The sequence below is a fragment of the Peromyscus maniculatus genome, chromosome 4, assembly GCF_049852395.1.
Source record: "Peromyscus maniculatus bairdii isolate BWxNUB_F1_BW_parent chromosome 4, HU_Pman_BW_mat_3.1, whole genome shotgun sequence".
Taxonomy (NCBI): Eukaryota; Metazoa; Chordata; class Mammalia; order Rodentia; family Cricetidae; genus Peromyscus; species Peromyscus maniculatus.
Genome location: NC_134855.1, coordinates 55,619,873 through 55,643,025, shown reverse-complemented (window position 1 = coordinate 55,643,025; position 23,153 = coordinate 55,619,873). Strand labels below are relative to the sequence as shown.

Here is a 23,153-nt window from a genome sequence, read left to right as displayed (position 1 = left end):
ACGGGATCTAGACATCCTTGCCACAAGGAGGATTGATTGTGTGTATCCATTGGTGGGGTGCTTGTTCAGAGAAGAGGAAATCCCACAGGGCCCCACCCGTTGACAAAGAACTGCAGGCAACTAAGGAATGCTCACAGCAGGAGAAACAGTCTCCCAGGCGTGAGCCTCCTAGTTGTTTATCCAATACCAAGTGCTCAGCCCTGAAGTCTTTTTTTTTTTTTTTGGTTTTTCGAGACAGGGTTTCTCTGTGTAGCTTTGCGCCTTTTCCTGGAACTCACTTGGTAGCCCAGGCTGGCCTCAAACTCACAGAGATCCGCCTGCCTCTGCCTCCCGAGTGCTGGGATTAAAGGCGTGCGCCACCACCGCCTGGCATCCCCTGAAGTCTTATACATACAGGTAACACTAAATGGACGGAGGAGATTGCATTTATATATTTATGTGCTTATATATGTAAGAGCAGCAATTAAAGAAAAAGAGGCCATATATTTGAGAGGGATCAAGGCAGGTACATGGAAGGGTCTAGAAGGAGGAAAGGGAAGAGGGCAAGTCATATAATTATATTTTAATTAAAAAATAAAAATTCAAAAAAGAGGACTATGTAGCCCAGTCCATAACATCTCTTATAGCTGGAGGGGTACCTAATGTATGTTTAATTGAATATAAAAAGCCAAATATTGAAACCAGTGTTTGGCAGGAATGAATTTTAATCTATCATTAATATAACTCTTGATATATAGAAATGAAAAACCATATCATAGTCTATGTATAAGTGTATTTACTTATCTCCTTAGGGTAATCATTTTGAGTTAGCAAAACTGGTCTTTTGCCTTTGATTCATGCCACAAAGATGAGAATTCCCAAATAGTATTCTTTTTCTAGGAAAGTTCATAGTATGATGAAATTAAATAAATAAAAATTAAATGTAGTACTTGAATATTATTTAGTATTATAAAAGCTGGCATATCACATAATTCTCTAAAGATTATAATTATGGTTCAATTTAATTTCTATCCTAAAATCATTTAACTATTTTTAAATATTTGTATCTCAAAATAAGTATATTTTCTCTATCTGTTTAGCTAGGACTATGTAGCTGTCAGTCTCTTTCTCTATTTCACTGAACATTTCATTAATTGTCCCTTATTTAACAGCTTTCAAAATCAACATTTTTCATTGCAGCATGTTCTGCTTGCACTAGGAAGCATCCATGTTTCTTTCTGCTGATCCACTGAATGTATTAAACATGTAAGAAAGCCAGCATACCTTTAATCCCATCACTCAGAAAAGTTGACTCAGGAAGATTGCAAGTTTGCCGGGCATTGGTGGCGCACGCCTTTAATCCCAGCACTCGGGAGGCAGAGCCAGGCGGATCTCTGTGAGTTCGAGGCCAGCCTGGGCTACCAAGTGAGCTCCAGGAAAGGCGCAAAGCTACACAGAGAAACCCTGTGTAAAAACCCTGAAAAACCAAAAAAAAAAAAAAAAAAAAAGATTGCAAGTTTGAGGCCAGCCTGGGCTACAAGCTGAGACCTGTTTCAAACAAGAATTTAAAAGGTATTTTTAGTCCTTGCTTTATCCACTGTATACATATACAGTTGAAACTGATATTCTGGCATTAAGAATAAATTGCATTCTCACTGTTAACGTTGTTAAGCTGTCTGAATCAAATCTGAAATTTGAAGATCAAGGGTTCCAGAAAAGACATCTGTATATAAACACATTCAACTTTTAGGCCTTTTGAAAGTCAAGACCAAATTCACTGGCAGCTTTTGAGCAAAGCTAGACTATATTTGAATTATAGTACTTATTTAGTCTTAATAGAATACCTTTAAGTGCCAGACATCTGATTGGCTTTCTGTCTGTAACAATTAATGAGAATATAGTTTGTTTCCTTTATACTTAGTTAATCAAATGTCACTCCCTGTTTGTCCACAACATCATAAAAGTATTCAAATGCAGATCTAGGGATGTAGCCCAGAGATGGAGCTCTTGTCCAGCATGCATACAGCTCCAAGTTCAATCCTCAGCACCACAATAAACAAATACATAAATACATTTAAATTCTGACTTGATGCAGGAATGTTAATATTTTATCAGGGTTTGGGGGACCCTTGAGTTTTTATTGTACAGTTATCCAATGTTCTCAGCAGACTGGTCATGAATTAGTCTCCCTCCTTTGTAGACTAGTAGCATCCATTAATCCATTGCTGCTTCTCCCCAACACATGGCCTTCACCTCAGGTGCCACCCCAGACTTGCACGTGTTAAGATCATCTGTAAGGTTTCAGTGTCTTCACTGATGAGTTAGAGATGTAGTTTTTAAAGGTTTTTGTTTATTTAAATAGGTGTGTGTGTGTGTGTGTGTGTGTGTGTGTGTGTGTGTGTGTGTGTGTGCGCGCGCGCGCGCGCACACATATGAATGCAGGTGCTGATGGAGGCCAGAATATGGCATCAGATTCCCTGGAGTTGGAGTTCAGGTTGTTGTGAGCCACTAGACATGTGTGCTGAGAACCACACTCAGGTTATCTGCAAAAGCATTGTGCACCTCTAAGCACTGAACCACCTCTTTAGTCCTAGAGAAGTTTTGAAAAGGGACAGGAGAATACTGGTGGAAAACTAAACACTGTCCCTAGACAGAGCTTCCTTGAGTTCTGGTACCAAAGCCTCCAGAGGTATCCTCAATGTGAAAATTTTCTCTGCTTGGTCTCAGGCCTGTCACCATGGGTCAGGGGTCAGTTTCTCTCCTCATTTCAGGAATATCTGGACTGTAGGCTTCCTGCTCCTCTAGGCTTATCCCTCTGTTCCCCATGTCTGTCAATATTTGGGAAGACAGACAGTGGAAATATCTCTTCTTTTCTAAACATATCCACTGAAATAATGGTTGGCCGTTTTTTTGTAGCCATTAGGATAGTTTCAGGGGAAAAATGAACTTGCCACAAAATTGAGCTTCTTTATCCAACATAGGGGCCATTAAGTGGTCTATTTTGGGCTGAGCCTTGGTAGTCCCAAGCCATTCTTCTTTTTATTGTAAGATATTTCTGCATCATCCTTTTCTGCCCAGTCTCCACTAATCTCCTAAGGTACTGGTGGAAATACATTCACCTCCCAGAACTTTTTCTCAAAGGGAAGAAACTACTAGAAGCATTGCAGTGCCGTCCTTCTCACCCAGCTCTCAGCACCAGCATCTTTTGGGATCCCGATGAGTCCAGAGCTCCCTGTTACAGCCTGCTTCACCAGCACTCACAGTAGAGCTAGAGTGAGGGGGCAGAGCGCTCTGCAGCCACACCCCTGGACGAGGCAGCAGAGTGGCCGTGCTTTACCAGGGCTCCCTTCTGCTTGTTTTGCGTGTGTTGTTGTGCCGAGGGAGTTGAGCCTAGAACCTTGCACATGCTAGGAAATCATTCTGTGAACTATATCATCCCCAGCTCTGAATTCTTTTTTATTTTAATTCCCCCAAGTTTTTATGTTAGACATTTTTTCCCATAGCCACACAGCAGGCACAGCTTATTATTAATAGACAGTGTTGGATGAATGTGAAATTGGATTAAATCAAGTTTAGCCTCCCATATCAAGTTCCTGTTATGAAATAAATATGGAACCATGCAACAAAACGAACACAGTCTTCTGACTTCTTTATTTTCTCCAAAATTGATACACTGGACGTCAACTTGTTGACTTGTAAAGTTTCAAGAGTCAGTATTAGGTGCTTGCAACCCAGGGAACTGAGTAAAATTCTGTGTCAGAGTCTATCTGACATGTTCTTCTCCTTTGTATTTTCATCTCCACAGAGTTTGCCTCAATTCCCCATGGCACTTAGTGCCTTATACCCTGTTAAACAAACCATGGTAGAGGATTGAGGCTCCATGGACATTGATGTAAATGTGACATTGCTAGAGTTGGGCTTCCCACAACAGAAGTAGTTCAAGCTTTGTGTTCAAAACTACTGAATTTGGTTGTTGTGTCCATGTGAGTGCCCCCACATACCTTGAACAGGCACCCACAAGACTGTTCATTTATTCAGCCAGCATTAAGTGCCTTTCTGTACTAACTACAATCGAGGATGCTAAGGGTACCAAGACAAGCAAGACATTTTTTCCTCACAGAGATGGCTTTATTATGTTGAGAAAAGGGAATGTACTTGGGTAGGTCCTTTGGTATATGCCCAGGAGTGGTATAGCTGGGTCTTAAGGTAGATCGATTCCCAATTTTCTTAGGAACCACTATATTGATTTCCAAAGAGACTTTACAAGTTTGCGCTCCCACCAGCAATGGAGGGGTGTTCCCCTTGCTCCACATCCTCACCAGCATGAGCTGTCACTTGTGTTTTTGGTAAGAGTCATTCTGACAGGTGTTAAGATGAAACCTCAATGTCGTTTCATTTGCATTTCCTGGTGGCTAGGGATGTTGAACAATTAAGCCATTTGAGATTCCTCTTTTGAGAATTCTCTGTTTAGATCTGTACCCCATTTTAAAAAAATGGATTATTTGGTTTGTTGATGTCTGCTTTAGTTCTATTAATTAATATTTTGGAAATTAGCTCTCTGTCAGATGTGGAGTTAATGAAAAATCTTTTCCTATTCTGTAGGCTGCCATTTTGTCCTATTGATGGTGTCCTTCACCTTACAGAGGGTTTTCAGTTTCATGTCCCCATTTATTAATTGTGGATCTTAGTGCCTGTGCTATTGGTGTTCTGTTCAGGAAGTTGTCTCCTGTGCCAATGAGTTCAAGGCTATTCCCCACTTTCTCTTCTATCAGCTTCAGTGTAACTGGATATATGTTGAGATCTTTGATCCACTTGGACTTGAGTTTTTGTGCAGGGTGATACATAGGGATCTATTTGCATTCTTCTCCGTGAAGATAATCAAGTTAGACCAGAACCATTTATTGAAGATGCTTTCTTTTTTTCATTTTTGGCTTCTTTATCAAAAATCAGGTGTCCATAGATGTGTGGATTCATATCTGGGTCTTCAATTTGATTTCCCCTGCCTGTTTTTATGCCAGTATCATGCAGTTTTTATTACTAACTCTGTAGTAGAGCTTGAGATCAGAGATGGGGATACCTCTGGTGGTTCTTTTATAGCTAGCCTGGGTTTTTTGTTTTTTCCTGTGAAGTTGAGTGTTGTTCTTTCAATTTCTGTAAAGAATTGTGTTGGAATTTGATGAGGATTGTGTTGAATCTGTAGATTGCTTTTGGCAAGGTGTCCATTGTTACTATATTAATCTTACCAATCCATGAGGATGGAAGATCTTTTCATCTTCTGATACCTTCTTCAATTTCCTTCTTCAAACACTTGAAGTTATTGTCATACAAGTCTTTCACTTGCTTGGTTACAGTTACCCTAAGATATTTTATATTATTTGTGGCTATTAGGAGGGTGTTGGTTCTCTGATTTCTTTCTCAGCCTGTTTATTGTTTGTGTATAGGACAGCTACTGTATTTTTTTTTTTAGTTAATCTTGTGTCCAGCCACTTTGCTGAAGGTGTTTATCAGCTGTAGAAGTTCCCTGGTAGAATTTTTGGGATAGCTTATGTATACTATTATATCATCTGCAAATAATGATACTTCGACTTCTTCCTTTCCAATTTGTATCCCCTTGATCTCCTTCAGTTGTCTTATTGCTCTAGCTAGAATTTCAAGTAATATATTAAATTGATAGGAAGATGGTGAACAGCCTTGTCTTGTTCTTCATTTTAGTGGGATTGCTTTGAGTTTCTCTTTATTTAATTTGATGTTGGCTATGGGCTTAATGTAAATTGCCTTTATTATGCTTAGATATGTCCCTTCTATCACTGATCTCTCCAGGACTTAATCATAAAGGGGTGTTAGACCTTGTCAAAGGGGTTTTCAGTATCTAATGAGATAATCATGTGGCTTTAAATTTTTCAGTTTGTTTATATGGAGGATTATATTAACAGATTTTCATATACTGAACCATCCCTGCACCTCTGGGATGAAGCCCATGGTGGATAATCTTTTTGATGTGTTCTTGGATTTGGTTTGAGAGTATTTAATTATTTTTCATTGGTGTTCATGAGAGAAATTGGTCTGTAATGCTCTTTCTTTGTTGAATCTTTATGTGGTTTGTGTATCAGCATGACTGTGGACTCATAAAATTAATTTGGCTGTGTTCCTTCTGTTTCTGTTTTGTGGAATAATTTGAGGAGTATTGGCATTAGCACTTCTTTGAAAGTCTGGCAGAATTCTGTTCTAAAACACTCTGGCCCTGGGCTTGGCTTTGTTGTTGTTGTTGGTGGTGGTGGTGTTGATTGGGAGACTTTTAATGACTGCTTCAATTTCCTTGGGGATTATATGTCTATTTAAATTGTTTATCTGATCTTGATTTAACTTTGGTAAGTGGTATTTATCAAGAAAATTTGGTGGTTTTTTTTTGTTTGTTTTTTCATTTTCCAGTTTTGTGGAGTGTAGGTTTTTAAAGTGTGACACAACAAATCTTTGGATTTCCTTGGTGTCTGTTGTTATGTCCTCTTTTTCATTTCTGATTTTGATATTCTCTCTCTGTATTTAGTTAGTTTGGATAAGGATTTTTTTTTCTTGAAGAACTAACTCTTTGTTTCATTGATTCTTTGTATTATTCTCTTTGTTTCTGTTTTAATTGATTTCAGCCCTCAGTTTGATTCTTTCTTGCCCTCTATTACTCTTGGGTATGTTTGCTTCTTTTTCTTCTAGAGCTTTCAGGTATGCTGTTAAGTTTCTAGCATGAGATCTTTCCAGTTTCTTTACGTAGGCACTTAGTACTATGAACTTTCCTCTTAGCACCACTTTGTGTCCCCTAAGTTTGGGTATGTTGTGTATTCATTTTCAGTGAATTCCTGGCAGCATTTAATTTCTTTCTGCCTTGATCCAGTGATCATTCAGTAGAGAGTTGTTCATTTTCCATGAGTTTGTAGTCTTTCTGTGGTTTCTGTTGTTGTTGATAGCAGTTTTGATCTGTCGTGTTCTGACAGGATGCAGGGATTCTTTCAGGTTTCTTGTATCTGTTGAGACTTGCTTTGTGACTGAATATGTTGTCAATTTTGAAGATTGTTTTGTGAGGTGCTGAGAAGAAGCTATATTCTTTTGTGTTTAGGTGAAATATTCTGAAGATACCTGTTAGGTCATTTAGATCATAACATCTGCTAGTTCCAGTATTTCTCTGTTCAGGTTTTGTCTGGACGACTTGTCTATTGATGAGTGGGGTTTTGAAGGCTCACACTATTAATGTGTGAGAGTCAATGTATGACTTAAGCTTTAGTGGTATTTCTTTTACAAATGTGGGTGCCCTTGCTTTGGGGAACATAGATGTTCAGAACTGAAACATCTTCTTGGTGGATTTTTCCTTTGATGAGTATGAAGTGTCATTCCCTGTCTCTTTTGATTAACTTTGTTTTGAAGTTGGCTTTTAGATATTAGAATAACTATACCAGCTTGCTTCTTAGGTTCTTTGCTTGGAAAATCTTTTTTCAACCCTTTACTCCGAGGTGATAGCTGTCTTTGATGTTGAAGTGTGTTTCTTGTATGTAGCAGAAGGCTGGGTCCAGTCTGTATCTTTTTATTGGGGGAATTCAGTTCATTGATATTGAGAGATATTAATGACCAATGATTGTTAGTTCCTGTTATTTTGTTTTTGTTGTTTATGGTCATGGTGGTGGTGGTGTGTGTGCACACACGTGCACGCTTCCCTTCTTTTGTTTGGTGGTATAAGATTATTTCCTGTGTTTTCATGGGTGTGGTTAACCTCATTGGGTTGGAGTTTATTATTATTATTATTATTATTATTATTATTATTTTCTTTTTGCTTTTCTACTTTTTCAACTACACATCTCCCTTTCATCCCTCCTCTTGTTCCTTCCTGGACCACCTCCTGGCCCTTCCTCCAAAAGGGTAAGACCTCCCATGGGGAGTCAGCAAAGCCTGTTATATTCAGTTGAGGCATGACCAAGCCCCTCCTCCCTGTATCAAGGGTGAGCAATGCCTCTGACCCTAGGTAAGGGGCGCCAGAAAGCCAGCTCATACTCCAAGGATGATCCTGATCCCACTGCCAGGGGCCCCTCAAACAGACCATGCTACACAACTGTCTCCTGTATACAGAGGGCCTAGTCCAGTCCTATCAGGTTCCACAGCTGTCGGTCTAAAGTTCATGAGTTCCTATGAGCTTGGTTCAGTTGTCTCTGTAGATGTCCCCATCGTGATTTTAACCCCACCCCCTTGCTCATATAATGGAATTTTATTTCTAGTATCTTCTGTAGGACTGGATTTGTAGATAGATATTGTTTGATTTTGACTTTGTAATGGAAGATCTTGTTTTTCCATCAATTGTGATTGAAAATTTGTCTGGGTATAGCAGTCTGAGCTGGCACCTATGGTCTAGAGTCTGCAGCACATCTGTCCAAGCCCTTCTGGCTTTCAGAGTCTCCATTGAGAAACTGGGTGTAATTCTAATAGGTCTGCATTTATATGTTACTTTTTTTTCTCTTGAAGCTTTTAATATTCTCTCTTTGTTCCGTATTTTTAATGTTTTATTAGTGTTGAGGGGACTTTTTTTTCTAGTCCAGTTTGTTTGGTTGTCTGTAATATTCTTGAACCTTTACAGGTATCCCCTTCTTTACATTAGGTAAATTTTCTACTGTGATCTTGTTGAAAATATTTTATGGGTCTTTGAACTGGGATTCTTCTCCTTCTTCTATTCCTGTTACTTTTAGGTTTGGCCTTTTCATGGTGCCCCAGATTTTCTGGATGTTTTGTGTGAGGAATATTTTAGATTTAGCTTTTTCTTTGAGTGATGTATCCATTTCTTCTATCATGTCTTCAAAACCTGAGATCAGATCTCGTATTCTCTTGGTGATGCTTCTGTCTGTAGTTCTTGTTTGCCTACCTAGATTTTCCATCTCCAGGATTCCCTTGGTTTGTGTTTTCTCTGTTGCTTCTATTTCCATTTCCAAGTCATGAACAGTTTCATTTGTTTCCTTCAACTGTTTGTTTTTTCTTGGCTTTCTTTAAGGGATCTATTCATTTCCTCCAATTTTGTTTGTATTTTTCTAGACTTTTTTAGAGACATTTATTCATTCCCTCTTCAGTGACCTCTGTCACCTTCATAAGGTTGGTTTTAAGGTCTTTTTCTTGTGCTTCAGCTGTGTTGGAAGTTTCAGTGCTTGCTGTGGTAGGATAGCTGGGTTCAGGTGGGGACATGCCGTCCTGACTGCTGTTGATTGTGCTCTTAGGATGGTGACTAGGCGTCTGGGTTTGTGATGATTCTAGGTCTAGGTTCTGATTTCTGAGTTTGTCTTTGTTGGATAGGTGTTTTTGTTCCTTGGTTTCTATTTCCTCTTTTGCTCTTCTGGTCTGTGTGACCTAGAGTTATGGCAGCCAGCATGCCCTCTGGTCCAGCAGGGAGGTCTCTGCTTGAGTTAGGGGCTGAGACATGGTGATGAGGTGGGCAAGAAGGATTGGTGATGGTGTGTGGGGCCGGCACTGAGAAAGTGCAGGAGGTCCATGAGTGGGCAGCCTATCTGGAGTTCTGGTGGACAGTGTGGTATTTGGTCTGGCAGGGATCTCCGCCTGAATTCACATATGCGTTCTTCTGGGTGGTGTGATCTGTACTTCTAGTTGATGTGGCCTCCAAGACAATTTTTTCAATCTTCAGGGGGACTTGAAATCTAGTAAGGGATGAAAAATGAGTTCCCAGAGAGCTTACTTCAACCTTGTACTTCCCCTTTTTGCCGTCTCTGTCACACTGGCATGCTCTGCCAGTATCTGCTATTGCTTCCTAGTGTCCAGCCTCCTGCCTGCCCAATAATCAACATTTACTGAGTGAGGAAGTAAGCAAAATGATAGAAATAGAGTAAGCCAAGATTAATACTTAAAGCGATCACATAAGGGCTGTGTGCTGTCCTGTATTTGTGAATAAAGGGTCTGGGAGTGCAAAGGTAGGCGAGAGATCCTGACAAGGGGAGCATCTAAAGGACTCTAGGTCTCTAGGTGACAGCTGACTAGTCTGTGGCAATGGGGGAATATACACAGATGCTTCTCAAAAGGTGGGATGTAGTCGGAATGTTTCCTGTGTCCCAGTCTGCCAGCAGTTGGAACAGATATCTCCCACTTGCATCCCCCAAGTGAACACACAGAGGCTTATATTAATTATAACTGCATGGCCATGGCTCAAGCCTTTTGCTAGCTAGGTCTTATATCTTAATTAGCCCATAACTATTAATCTATGTATCACCACATGTTCCGTGGTTTTACCTGCATCCCATTACATGTTGCTCCTTGGGCAGCTTGCTGGCGGCTCTCCCTGCCTTCTTCCTCTCTCTCTCTCTCTTTGAATTTCCCTCCTGCCTCTAAGCTGCCTTGCCATAGGCCAAATGGCTTTATTTACCAACCAATCAGAGCAACACGTATTCGCAGCATACAGAAAGATATTTCCCCCATCAGTGGGACATGGCCATGCTGTGTCACAGAGAGCAGCATTTGCCTCTGATGCAGCCTCCAGCACGTTTCAAGTTATTATAAAAACCACTGAATGGCTATGCACATGGGACTGGTCATAAAGATAAGATTTTACTGTAGAAAAGCTTAACCCATCATTCACCTCTTGGTCATTTAAAATCACTCCTTCTGACCCACGCTGATCATCCAGTTTGGGCCCTTCAGTTCATTTTCCCAAAGGCCCCCCACAGACGCACTTTCTCATTCTTTAACTTGCATCAGAATATGCTCTTCTCTCATGGAGGCTGAAGTGTGGGCCATCTCACAAAACAACACAAGAAGAGCATAGAACACTTTGTCTACTTGCTTCTCCTTGTCCTGTCCCCCAGAGATACCTTCTGGTTCATCTAAAGCAGCATGTTGCTTACTGCTCTCAAAAATCAGCAGCCCTTAAGGGCTGTCTGTCCCATGTATACAAAACATGACATCTAAGATAGTCTAATTAAAAAAAAAATAAAGTAACAAGTGGGATTTTTCTCTCTTCTTCCACTTAGATCAACTGTTAACCTTACCATTATGTAGAAAGTTGACATTACAAACACTGTCACTCCATACATTATATCATTTTGGACTCAATGTGGATATTGAGACTTTGATATTTGTCACTCTAGGTCCTTTTCCCAAGACTGCTGTAACTAAATATACTCTGGTTACAAGTGGTGTTAGTGAGTACCAGCTTTATTTTTCCTAAGAAGCCAAGGAAATGTGGTGAATGAAATCAGATCTTAGACTGATACCTAGGAGCTGGTGAACATCATTTAAGGCATCATACCCTTGCTAGAGTGGCCCATAGATGTAGTTTTGGGGCTTGAAGGATCCCTTGGGTGAGTACCTCTGAGAGAAGGCACAAACTTTCCAGGCTCCCGATTTCCTACTTAGACTATGCATGAGTAAGCCAATGTAAAGTGTAACTTCTTTCTGTGGCCAGTTACAGTAGCCACAAAAGCAGAGGCAGATGGTTTACCTTTTATAATAATAATTTTAAAAAGGTCATTGTTTCACTACCAGATTTAAAGGGAGAATAATATGACAGACACCTTGCTTCTATGAAACACCGTGTTCATTTACAACATGGGCAAGGCCCTAAGAGGGGTCACATATTCAGATGAAAGTGTCAACAGCCTTTAGGGGACTCAAGGGTCTTACTAATTGCTTGAGTGGGATCCAGTGATGCAGTAAGGTCTGGTGACTGGTCTAGCTTTGTGGGGCTCACAGGTCCTAGTTTTCTTCTTTGCTGTGGATTAGTGTTCTCACTGGGGTGCAACATTGATTAGCTCATTACAAACTGTTTATCAATTTAACTTGTTCAGCAGTTCTTACCTTTGGATATTTGGAGACAAGGCTATGGTCATGTTTGAATGTAACTGTCATATGTCACTGACATTCTGAAGTGTGACAAGGTTTTGGATTTGAAGTATAAAAACAAAAATGTTTATATATGTGGAATTCAGACCACATTTTAATAATTTTTTTCCAGCTTAGCTATGGAAATTGCTTACTTGTTATTTATTTTTTGATTTTAGGAGAGGCACATTTCATGTGTGGAGGTGGGAGTCAGTTCTGTCTTTCCGACATGTAGGTCCTGGGAATCGAACCCAGGTTGTCAGGCTTGGCATCAAGGGCCTTTGCTTGCTGAGTCATCTCACCAGCCTACTTGTGTAGATTTAAAGGGAGAGAACTGATTAAGCTGAAAGGAAGAGAGTCCCTTAAAAATGGTGGCCCAGGTAGGATACTGTGTGGGCTGAGTATCTTTTATGCACCAAGTAAGGAGATGTGACCTGTCCTCACAGCTGGGTACATGGGTAAAATGAAGATAGATTTGGCGTACCGCATGTAGAATCAACACCTGTCTTTGTAGTCACACCCTATCAGAATTTTCATTATTCATCTTGGGAACACCCACTTGTGAACCTGTGTTTCATTTCTCCTTCCTTTCCAGAGAGCCCAAAGCCAGCTTGGATGAAACAGTCGCTCAAAGCCGATAATATGTTTTAATCCCCTGGGTTTATTCCGAACACAAAAACTCATCACAAGTCAGCGTGGGTCCCAAAGATTCTTTTATATGGCTTTTTTGTCCTTCTTGGCCAGTTGCTTGTCCTTGTTTTTCTTTCCCTTTTTTGTTTTTTGAGAGGAGGTTTGGTGTCCATCGTGGCCTGAACTTGAAATTCTCCTTTCTTAGTCCCTGGAATGTGGGACTGCAGTACTTGCCACTCTGTCCGCATAGACCTTGTCTTCTCCAAGAGTGACTTTCTCCTCATCCAACCCACGAAACAAAACACTGACGCGGATGGCATGAAAAAGCCAGTCACTCTGGGCTCAGTGGAAATGAACACTTCGCCTGTTCACAAGCAGAACCGCGCCATAAATAAATAAAAAGGCGAAGTAACCTTTGCTCACTGAGGGTCTCAAGGAAGGTACTGAAAAGTTCCTTTTTAAATCCGTTATGAGGGGCATCATGCTTCTTGATTCTGTTGTCTAACAACTGAAAGAAAAAAAAGCGTCTAAAAATATAATTATGTCCGAGTCTGTTTTACTATTTTAACATATGTACCCATTGACTATAATATTGTATTTCGGTATTTTTTGTATTTCAGATGCTCTACATTTCAAGCTTATCGAAGATTACATTGATATTTATGGGCTAATCTGGAAATTTACAAACAGTTTGTTTCACTACATCTACAAGGAAATATGTGCAAATTCCAGATGGCTGGCTTGTAAAGGGGCTTTTAGAACATAATTCAGTGTAAGTTGTGGCCATACTGTGTTTTAATCTTTGTCCACCCTAGTTCTGGCATGTGCCTGTTTGCATGAGTTCAGTGTGTGTGTGTGTGTGTGTGTGTGTGTGTGTGTGTGTGTGTGTGTGTGTGTGTGTGTACTTTATACTTTATGTTCATTTTTGTCTTAACAGGTTATTTGGAACAGTTGGGGTTTCAAACATTCCTTCTCCTTTTGAACAGATATTTACATGCCTCCTATGTTCAGTTCTGGGCCTAAGACGACCCAGAGATGAGGCTGCTGTCCTCAAAGGGATTATACTTAGTGGAGGAAACAGACATAAGATAAATACATTCCTAGACATGGAATTTATAATGTGATCTGTGTTGTGGAGGACAACCATACAGGCCTCTGGGTACACATGACCAAGCCCTGTCCTTACTCTGAGCTCAGAATGGGTTCCCTGGAGAAGACTACTGCTAGCTAAGATCTTGTGCATAGGCAGGAGTTAGAAGGACAGAAGGAGTGAGAGGTGATAAGGAGGGGGATGATAGAACAGGGGCACAGGGAGATAGAAAATGCTTCAGATGTGTTGAAGACCGTATCTGCTGGACTCAACCATTAAAAGTGAATTATAAAAGCACTGGAAGGTAAGAGAGCACATACAAATTTATAGGACCTTGTGGTTTTTTTTTCTCTTCAGTTATGAAGTACTCCTTAAAGCCCTGACAACCATTGTGAAGATGGAATTATGAATATGGCAACCTTCCTCCGGGGCTTTGAAGAAAAGGGGCTAAAGAGCGACAGGCCTGGGGACCAGTTCAGTAAAGAGAAAAAGAAGATTCTCTTCTCCTTTTGTGATGTGTGCAACATCCAGCTCAACTCGGCGGCCCAGGCCCAGGTCCATTATGACGGCAAATCCCATCGGAAGCGGGTCAAGCAGCTGAATGATGGGCAGCCTCCGCCTCCAGCCCAGGGCTCAGGGCCACTGCTTGCCAGCCCTTGCCCTTGCCCTTGCCCCGGCACGAACACCAGCACAGGTAGGAAGCAGGCTCCGTGCCCCTCTGCCTTTTTGGAAAACTGGTTCTGTTACAGAAAATGAAGGTTTTAGAGCAAGGTATTGGTCATCTTAAAACCACTACCACAAGGTAGGCTGTTTCTCTAGAGGTGAAATCCAGGAAGATGTTTGTGCACTCTCAGAGAGTTTACACACACACACACAGACACACAAACACACACACACACACACACACACACACACACACACACACACACACACTGGTGCCTAGGACCTTGGACTTACTGTTTCCCCAAATTGGGTGAGCTTTTGAATTTGTGTTTAAAATCGATCAGTGATAGCCAGGATTTCCTCCCTCTTCAAAATTAGGCTTTCTTTGTCTACTTCCTGTTGGGTGATATCCTACTTGATGGCATTAAAAAAAGCTACAGCTTTATTTGTGACATCCCACAGTTCCGTCAGCAAGCATCAACCCAGCGCACTAGGCTTGTCTTCCTCTTTGGGAGGGCTGCCTGCAGTACTGTGGTGGAGCTGACAGCTGGGACAGGCTCCATCCAACCATCCCGCCTCTCCTCTGAGCTCCCACCTCTCACCCTTTGGCCAGGAGCAGGCAGAAGTAGAGCTTGAGTTTTCAGCCCAGCATCTGCCCTCATGTTTGGACTGCCTTTCACGTTCTTCCCCTTATCCTTGGACAACCTTTCCTCCTCCCTAGCACAGCTCAGTGCTGGCTTCGTCTGCCAGAATGAGTGAGAATTGAGTTTTATTGTTATCTCTAGAGGTTTCCTCCACTCAAGGGGGGCTTTCTTCTTTGGCCATGAAAGAGGCCCCCGCCCCTCCAAATGAGGTAGAATGGCTCTCCAACCCACCTGGCGAGTGTTCGTTCATATCACGTGGCTTCGACATAAAATGCGACGATGCAGGAGTGTCAGCTGTTGGTGTATTGATTTTGTATGCTGTACCCTGATCCACATTGACCACAGCTGGAAACAAATATGTGCTGCAGATAAATAACTTCTGAATTTAAAGCTAAGTGCAACCATGCTTTTGCCTAGTAATGAATTTAACTTCATTAAACTAATTCCCCCTAATCCATGCTCACCACACCGTGATATAAGATACATGCTTATAATAGTGAAAAATCACTTTCCATTTCTACTTATTTATTATAACGACAATTATAATTGTTTGCAGAAGCATGTGTATGCTTGTGTTTTCATGTTAAGAATATGTTAGTGTTAGGCTAAAAACTGGTGTCTCAGTTAGAAAGCAAATAACCCGAGTAATGGTTTGAATTACATCTCAGTCCTAATGTCTGTCGTTACCTTAGTAGTTTAAATTGCATAGTTGTATAACCTGATGACAGGGGAAAGTTTCTGTCATGGGATGCTGGGTGGCACAATAGGAACTAGTGCATGGCACAGGTGCAGTTTTTAACGTCTTGACCCTCTAACTCAGTGAGGACCAAGGCTGACATCAGGTTATTCCTGCCCCCCCCCCCCACGCGCCCCCTTCCCCATTTTCCTCTGTTTTGATCTATCACACTACTGTTTCCTGCTAGGCAGTTGTTCCTTCAACACTGGTCTCAACCCATACCTTCTCACCTTCGTTTGTTTAGGACTCTGATGAGGAAGATGGAGTTCTATCTGTAAAACTTCCATCTCATTGATCTAAATGAAGATTTAGCTCCACGGCCCCTGGAGCTCAGCGTAGAGCTGGGCACAGCCACTGTCACTCTGCTCTGCCTCAGCCTGCCATTTAGCTCAGGAGATGGGAACATGGTGAGGACGAAGGCGTGGGGATGCCTTCATTTGGCCTTGCCAAAATGGCAGTACTCTTCTTAGTTGGTGCCTGCTAGATCAGCTGTTTCTTCGAGTCACAGCTGGGCTCCCCCCCCCCACCGCCTCCCCCCCACTGCCGCCGCCACCCTGCCCACATAGTCCCTTGGTCACTGGGGGTCCTTGTTGAGATAGCTGTGTCTTCCAGCTTGCCCTCAGCTGGGAGCAAATTGTACCATTCCTCAACTATGTGTGCCTCTTTTTTTTTTTCCTGACTGTTGTAGCCCTGATGAAACTATGCCCTCCATTCTCATAAGTTCCAATTTGGGGAGCTTGATAACATATCCAGAGTCCATCTTAAAACATTGGAATTGATGGGATCCAGACAGGTAGAAAACAGACTTTGGGGCAGGTGGGGGTTTCTCTCTCACGTTCAAGTAGCATAGGGAGGCTGGCAGTTTCAAGGGCAAATCATGAACTCAAGGAACAAAACGCCAGTATTTCTGGTTTTGCTCATTACTGCTTAACTTTAGAGAGTATGATGAGTTGGAATCTGTTTCCCCACCCTAAAGTGAAACAAGAACATCAAAGGAACAAACAATAACACACACCCCGTGTGCTGGAGTCCTAGCTCTTAAAATAGGACACTCTTTGGAGGTATAGTCTTTATAGAAATAATTCAATAAAAAAAGAAGCCATGAATTCCTTTAAAATTCAAAATCACTTGCTACCTTAAAGAAAGGAACTTAAATACAGGAACACACATCCAAGGAGAAGGGAGTGTGAGAAGACACAGGAGAAAATAGCTAACTGTAACTTACGCCTGAAGCAGACCCTCCCTCAGAGGACCGAGAAGCGGCCAGCCCACACCAGACACTTTGATTGCTGACATGAAGTGGTGAACTGAGGTTGTTTAAGCCACTTAGTGTGTGGTATACCGCCCTGGTAGCTTTCACTGTGTTGGTAGGGCTTGTAGCTATCTCCTGCTCAAAGAAGAAGGAGGGGGTCCTAGTCATGTTCTACTTGATGACCATTGCCTCAGGAAGTGGCTGCTTCTCTTTCATGTCAGTCTTACAGTGTCGGAATTTGCAGGATGGTGTTGGAGCCCACAGGCAATTCTACTGAGTGTTTAAAGGGAAATTAACACCAATTTTACACAGTCTCTTCCAGAAAATACAGGAGGGAGAAACACTTTGTTACCTTATATGACCAGTATCACACTGATACCAAACCGGTCAAAAAAATAAAAAAGAGAACTATCAGATAGTATCACACACCTAGAGTCAAAATTTCTCAAACTATAAACAATTTTGATTCAGAAATATATAAAAAATAAGATCAAGGAACTTTGAGGTATATAAATAAAGCTAGCTCAATATGTTAAAAATCAATCAAGAGAATTCAATATGTCAATGGACTAAATAAGGAAACTCATGTGATTATAGTAATTGATGCATTTTTTTCTTGGAAAATATTTGATAAATTCCAGTACCCATTAGAGTGAATAGAGAATAATTATCTAAATTTAATAAAGATGATCTACAAAATGCCTACAGCCTGATGTCAAAAGATTGAACGTTTAACCTCTAGGATATAGAACAAAATCAAATTCTACTTTCATGCTGTGTGTTCATCACATAGTAATGGGAGTGCTGGCCTCTGACTAGAACATGAACATGAACATAAATGGACACACAGATTAATTAGAAAGGAGGAAATAGAAACATCAGTCTCTCTTTGTAGATGACATGATGATAAGTGCAGAAGCCCAAAGAATCTAAGAGAGAGCTGTTAGAACTAATATATGGATTCATCAAGTTTGTATAAGAAGAATCAATACACAAAAACCACATAGTGATAGACCAAAAATGAATGTAGAGAAACCAAATTTTATAAAACAACAGTACCATGAATACAATGAAATAATCAGAAATATCTTTTAAAAGCACATATAGATTCTGTATGCTTAAAATTATAAAACATTGAAGAAAGAACCCAAAGACACTAACAGATGGAGGGATATACTATGTTCATGGATTAGAATACTCAACATATTTAAGATGTCAAGTCTCCCTGAATTGATCTGTATGTTTATAAAATTTACTACTAAAATCTCACGAGTGTTTTGAATCAAATGTAGACAAGAACATTCTGAAGTTCATTGGAAAAAAAAAACCCCACAAATCCTAGAGTAGCTAAAACAATGTTGACAAAGATAAACTATGAAGAATCTCTATCCAGGAGTAAGGCTGACTGATAGCTGAAGTAATCAAGATAGTGTGATTGTAATGGATAAATAGACACATAGATCAATGAGAAATATATAGAGCGCAGAAATAGCCCATCTACTGAATTGATTTTATTTATTCAGTGGCAAGGGAGGGGGCTTGTGCATACGTGTACAGGTGCACTCACCGCTGAAGGCACATGTGGAGATCAGAGGTCAACACTGAGTGTCTTTCTCTGTTGTTCCCATCTTATTAGCACGAGGGGTGGTGGTGGGGATCAAGGTTTCTCAGGGAACCTGGGTCTTACTGGACCTGATAGACAAACTAGCCAGTGAGACTCTGTGATCCGCCTGTCTCACCCCACCCACTCCGGCAGTCAGGTTTCAGATACCACAATATTGAATTCTAAATGGGTAATTCGGATCAGTTTTCATATTTACACAGCAAGCCCTTACCCTGTGGGCCATCGCCACAGCACTTGAAGTGATATTTGATAGACGTGCAACAACCATTCCAATGGAGGAAGCACGGCATGGTTCTTAGTCTTGATTGACTGGTGGGACTTAGAGTCACCACCACGGAAGCAGATCTCTAGACATGACTCTGGGGGATCTCTAGATTAGATTAACTGAGGTGAGAATACCTGCCGTAAATGTGGGTGGACACCATTCCATGGACTGGGTACAAGAGAAGTGAGCTGAATGTAGGCATTCATTACTGCATCTGTAGATAAGGGGGAAAAGAAAACTGCCTGTATTTCATAAAATAAATGAATATTAAATCCTCAAAATGGATCATAGACTTAGCTGTAAATCATAAAGATAAAACTTAATAGAAAAAAAAAAACAAGACAATGCAGAATTCTATCTTAAAACCAAATGGATGATTCACAAAATGGAAAATTGATTAATTAGACTGATTCAAACTTTTAAAACTTTTTCTTCATGAAATACTATATGAATATGATGGAAATATAAACTATAAAATGAAGGAAATATTTGAAAACCACACGTTTCAAAAGCAAAGGACTATATATGTCTACAATATATAAAGAGCACTGGAAACTCAATATTAAAGAATCAAAGAATACAAGTAGAAAAAAATGTTCAAAAAAAAAAAAAAGAGTAAAAAATGACCAGTAGGTGCATTTAAAAGATGTTCATCATAATTATCCATCAGGGAAATGTGGGTGCCACAATGAGGCTCCATTATATTAACTATCAGAATGTCTAGACAATAGTGACAACAGCCACGTGTTGGCAAGGATGCTTAGTTCACTCATACATCTCAGATAGTAATGTAAGTGGTCTATTGCTATCAGTGCAGGGTAGCTGGTGACCTTCATATCCGAAAGCTGAGGTATCCTGAGCATGTGCTGGAACGATTCCTCACAGTCTCCATCCTACTCACTGTTCTCATTCTCTGAGGACCTGAACACACTAAACTTAAAGCAGTTGATGAGTGAACGGGTGATTATAGACCTCTTACCTGGAGAGCTTGCTGGTGTGCATATTTCTGGGCTCCAGCTGTGAAGTACCAATTCCATAATTCTTAGCTGAAGGTGGAGGTCTTGTAAGAGCTTCCACGATGATGCTGAAGCTGCCGCTGCACGGTTGTGCTGCAGAACCCAGATTTGACCTGTCAAGGATGCTCTGCACCCAGAACATGAACTTTTAATTTTAGATGTATGTATAATAAGGCAACTGAGCCGAACAAGGAGAGAAAAATGGGGTTGGTGTTCGGGACAAGGCAGTCTGTGGACTGCCTCCTTACCTCCTGTTTATTGATACAGCTCAGGCGGGGCAGCTATTGCCAAGTTTGTGCCTAGTGGTTGCTGGGGTCTAGCCTGGAAAACAGGTGATGCTTCACTTGCAGCCTGTGTCTGCAGAAGGGCCAGCTTCTGTTGCTCACCGGCTCTCCCGCCCACCAGTGAGTGACACCTCTCACTCTGGTACCCTGATGGTCTTGTCCTCAGAGGCAGAAGCAGGATATTGGCCGGGTAGAGTGGCAAATACTCATTTAACATTTTGTTCGCCATGTCCTTAAGGAATATTGGTACCTGCTGTGGAGAACCGTGTTGCCCGGGGTTTGGTAGGAACTGACGTTGTTCTGGGTCTCTTGAGATCTCCCTTTCTTCAGAATGGCCAAGAGTTCACTGCCAGGGAGTGAGTTCTGATCTTGCCCTAGGCAATGCTTTGCCACAAATAATGTTTGAAGATAAGAAAGGTCAGGCTGAGAGCAAGGAGCTTCCGCTGTGTGGAGGCAGGAGACACATATCTGGACCGGATCGGAAGTGTGCTAGCGCTGGCGGGTACCCTGGAAAGACTGAAATAACGACGTGGACCCTCGGCTTCCAGCCTGTGAGGTGGTGGGTGTCCTGGTTTCTTTCTGTTGCTGTGATACAACACTGACTTAAAAGCAGATCAGGGGAGGGGAGGGTTTACTTGGCTACCAGGTTGTAGGCCACCCTCAAGAGATGCCAAAGATGACACTCAAGGCAGGCCCCTGAGTCAGGAACTGAAGGAGAGACCTGAGTAAAACTCTGCTTCCTGGCTTGCTTCCCCTGGCTTGCTCAGCAGCTGCCTTTCTTACAACAGCCCAGGCTGACCTGCCCAGGGATGGCACCCACCACCATGGGCTCGAACATCCTGTATCAATTAGCAATTAAGAAAATGCCTCACAGATAGGGCCATAGGCCAATCTGATCTAGGCAGTTCCTCAGTTGAAGGTCCCTCTTCCTAGGGGACCCGAAGTTTGTGTCAAGTGAGTGACAGTGGGTGCAGTTTTCCTCTCATTGTGTTTGAGGTAAGCCAGGGCTATGGAGAGCAACCCTTTTCCAGGCCTTCCAGCAGCCCTGAGTTCTCTCTGTGCTTTCCCGCAACAAATTAGATACAAAGCAAAGAGCAAAAAGGATCCAGGGCACTTCGTTATCTAGCGTGGCTTTCCGGTTGTTTACTGACTACAAGGTTAATTTTTTTCTCTCTCTTCTGTAACAAATTTGAAAGGAATTTCTCATCTTCATGTGAAGTTGACATGTTAAGGCTAAAGGTAAAAAATAAGTTAGTCATGGAAGGGAAAGAGACCCAGAGGAAGCAAAGGCAATGTTCAGAATCTCGGGTTGAGAGCAAGCTTGGCGTCCCCGAAAGATGGAGAAGGACCTGGAACAGAGAGTTAGAAAGAGACCGAAGTTTGGAAGTTTGGGGAGATGGGCCCAAGGGTTTAAAACACTTTTCTTTTCTTCTGAAGTGATACGATTTTCACTTAATCCTCGTTCTCTGGGTCAGAAATGAGAAATGTGTGCTGGGTTCAGGTAGGCTGTCCTTGCAGACTCTGCACGTTCATGAGCAGCAGGTGGCCAGCAGCGGTGTCCTGTATGTGTCTGGGCGGTTGATGCTGTCAGTAGCCAGGCTCATTCTGACCACAGCCCCCGCTTTGTGGAGGTTCAACCCAGCTTCCATAGACAGTATGGACAAGGGGACACTGTAAGGCAGCGAGAGCAGGGGTGAGGCTGCCGGTCCGTCACAGGGAAGTGTAAGTTCAAAACCACCCTGCCTACAGCCAAGAGGCACTTTTGATTTGTCCTTCAGGAGTGTGTGCAAGTGTGTGAGCATATGTGCCATGCATGTGTGTGCATATGGACACCAGAGACTGTCTTGCTCAATTGTTTTCCACCTTACTTTTTGAGGGCCTCTCACTGAAACTGGAGCTTACTGATGGTCTATCTGGGCTGGTCAGGAAGTTCCAGGGATCCTCCTGCTGGGGTTTCAGCAATGCTAGGACTGCAGGAGCAGCCTGCCTCACCCGGCCTCTTCAGATTGTCAAACAGGCGCTTTTTACCCTCTGCCACACTGAGCCAAACTCTCTAGCTGCCCCAGCTTTGAGATTTTAAATTGAGTTTGAGTTTAAGGCCTGTACACTCTGGGTGGCAGGACAAGATAAGAATGCCAAAACTCTGGGGTGCTCTGCAGCGGGGACTTAAGATGATGGAGTAGGGACAAAGAACAGGATGAGAAGAGGGTTTGACAATTGCAACGTTGTGAAACTTTGTGTCTGTGCATCTCCTTGGACCTCCAGGATCCTTTGAGTGGCTTTACCTCTCAAACTGTGCCCTTATTAAACATCATGTGGGGGTGAGACACTGTAATGGATACTGTGTCCATTAAAATATGTGTTGGGGATTGAATGCACAGATCTCTCTCATCTTGCGTCTCATATATACTTAAGATGCTAAATTTATCCTCAAGTGCATTTCCCCCAGACCTTAAAAAAAGCTTTAGATTTGAAGTTGTAATGACACAGAACTACCACACGATGGTGCCAAAGGTATATAGAAATGATAGAGTTGCCTCATTCCCACATGTGGGTGGAACTTACATTAATAAGTATGGCAAGCGAAGAACCACACAAAATAATGAGGGGATGTGTGTGGATGTGCACAAAGAGGTGGGGACGTGTTCACAGACCTTGTGAGCATTTTTATATGCATTGGCAAAATCTATAGGGGTGTCAGTTGTGTGTAGTTGGGGAAGGTGGAGGACAGCTTGTTCTCTAGTTCTCAGGAATGAAAATGACAGTTTAAATGATCTGTTATCACCTCCTTTGCGGGGAAACATTACAGGAATGCTGAAAAATTCTAGGTATGAACGTGAAAGTTAGGGAGGCCGGCACAGGTTTGTATGATCAGTGTGCAGACGGGGCTAGCAGAATCCACTCACACAGGACCGCAAAAGCTTTTTGTCTTCTTTCTCTCCCTCTTTTCCTTTTAAAAAATATTTTGACACGAGTCTCATTATATATCCCAGGACAACCTCTAACTTTCAATCCTCCTGCCTCCAACTCCCTAGTGTTGTATTTACAGGCGTGCACTGTACCAATGCACTGTTCTTTTCTTTTCAATTATTTTTTTGTTTCCTCTACATATGTGAGTGTTATGCC

The 23,153-nt window shown here is 41.8% G+C and overlaps 1 protein-coding gene across 5 annotated transcripts in view; it reads left to right on the top strand.

Annotated features, from left to right (window-relative positions):
• Positions 1 to 23,153, top strand: part of Znf385b (zinc finger protein 385B) — a 396,470-nt gene that overhangs the window by 82,343 nt on the left and 290,974 nt on the right. For 2 of the 5 annotated variants that reach the window (XM_076569754.1, XM_015988633.3), the window contains exons 2-3: positions 13,074 to 13,225; positions 13,901 to 14,237. In XM_076569754.1, the coding sequence (XP_076425869.1) occupies positions 13,949 to 14,237 (289 nt within the window). In that variant the 5' untranslated portion in view covers positions 13,074 to 13,225; positions 13,901 to 13,948. Of the gene's footprint in view, positions 1 to 1,512; positions 1,552 to 13,073; positions 13,226 to 13,900; positions 14,238 to 14,292; positions 14,302 to 23,153 lie in introns of those variants that run through there. The other 3 variants (XM_076569753.1, XM_042275529.2, XM_076569760.1) reach the window with 3 other exon arrangements.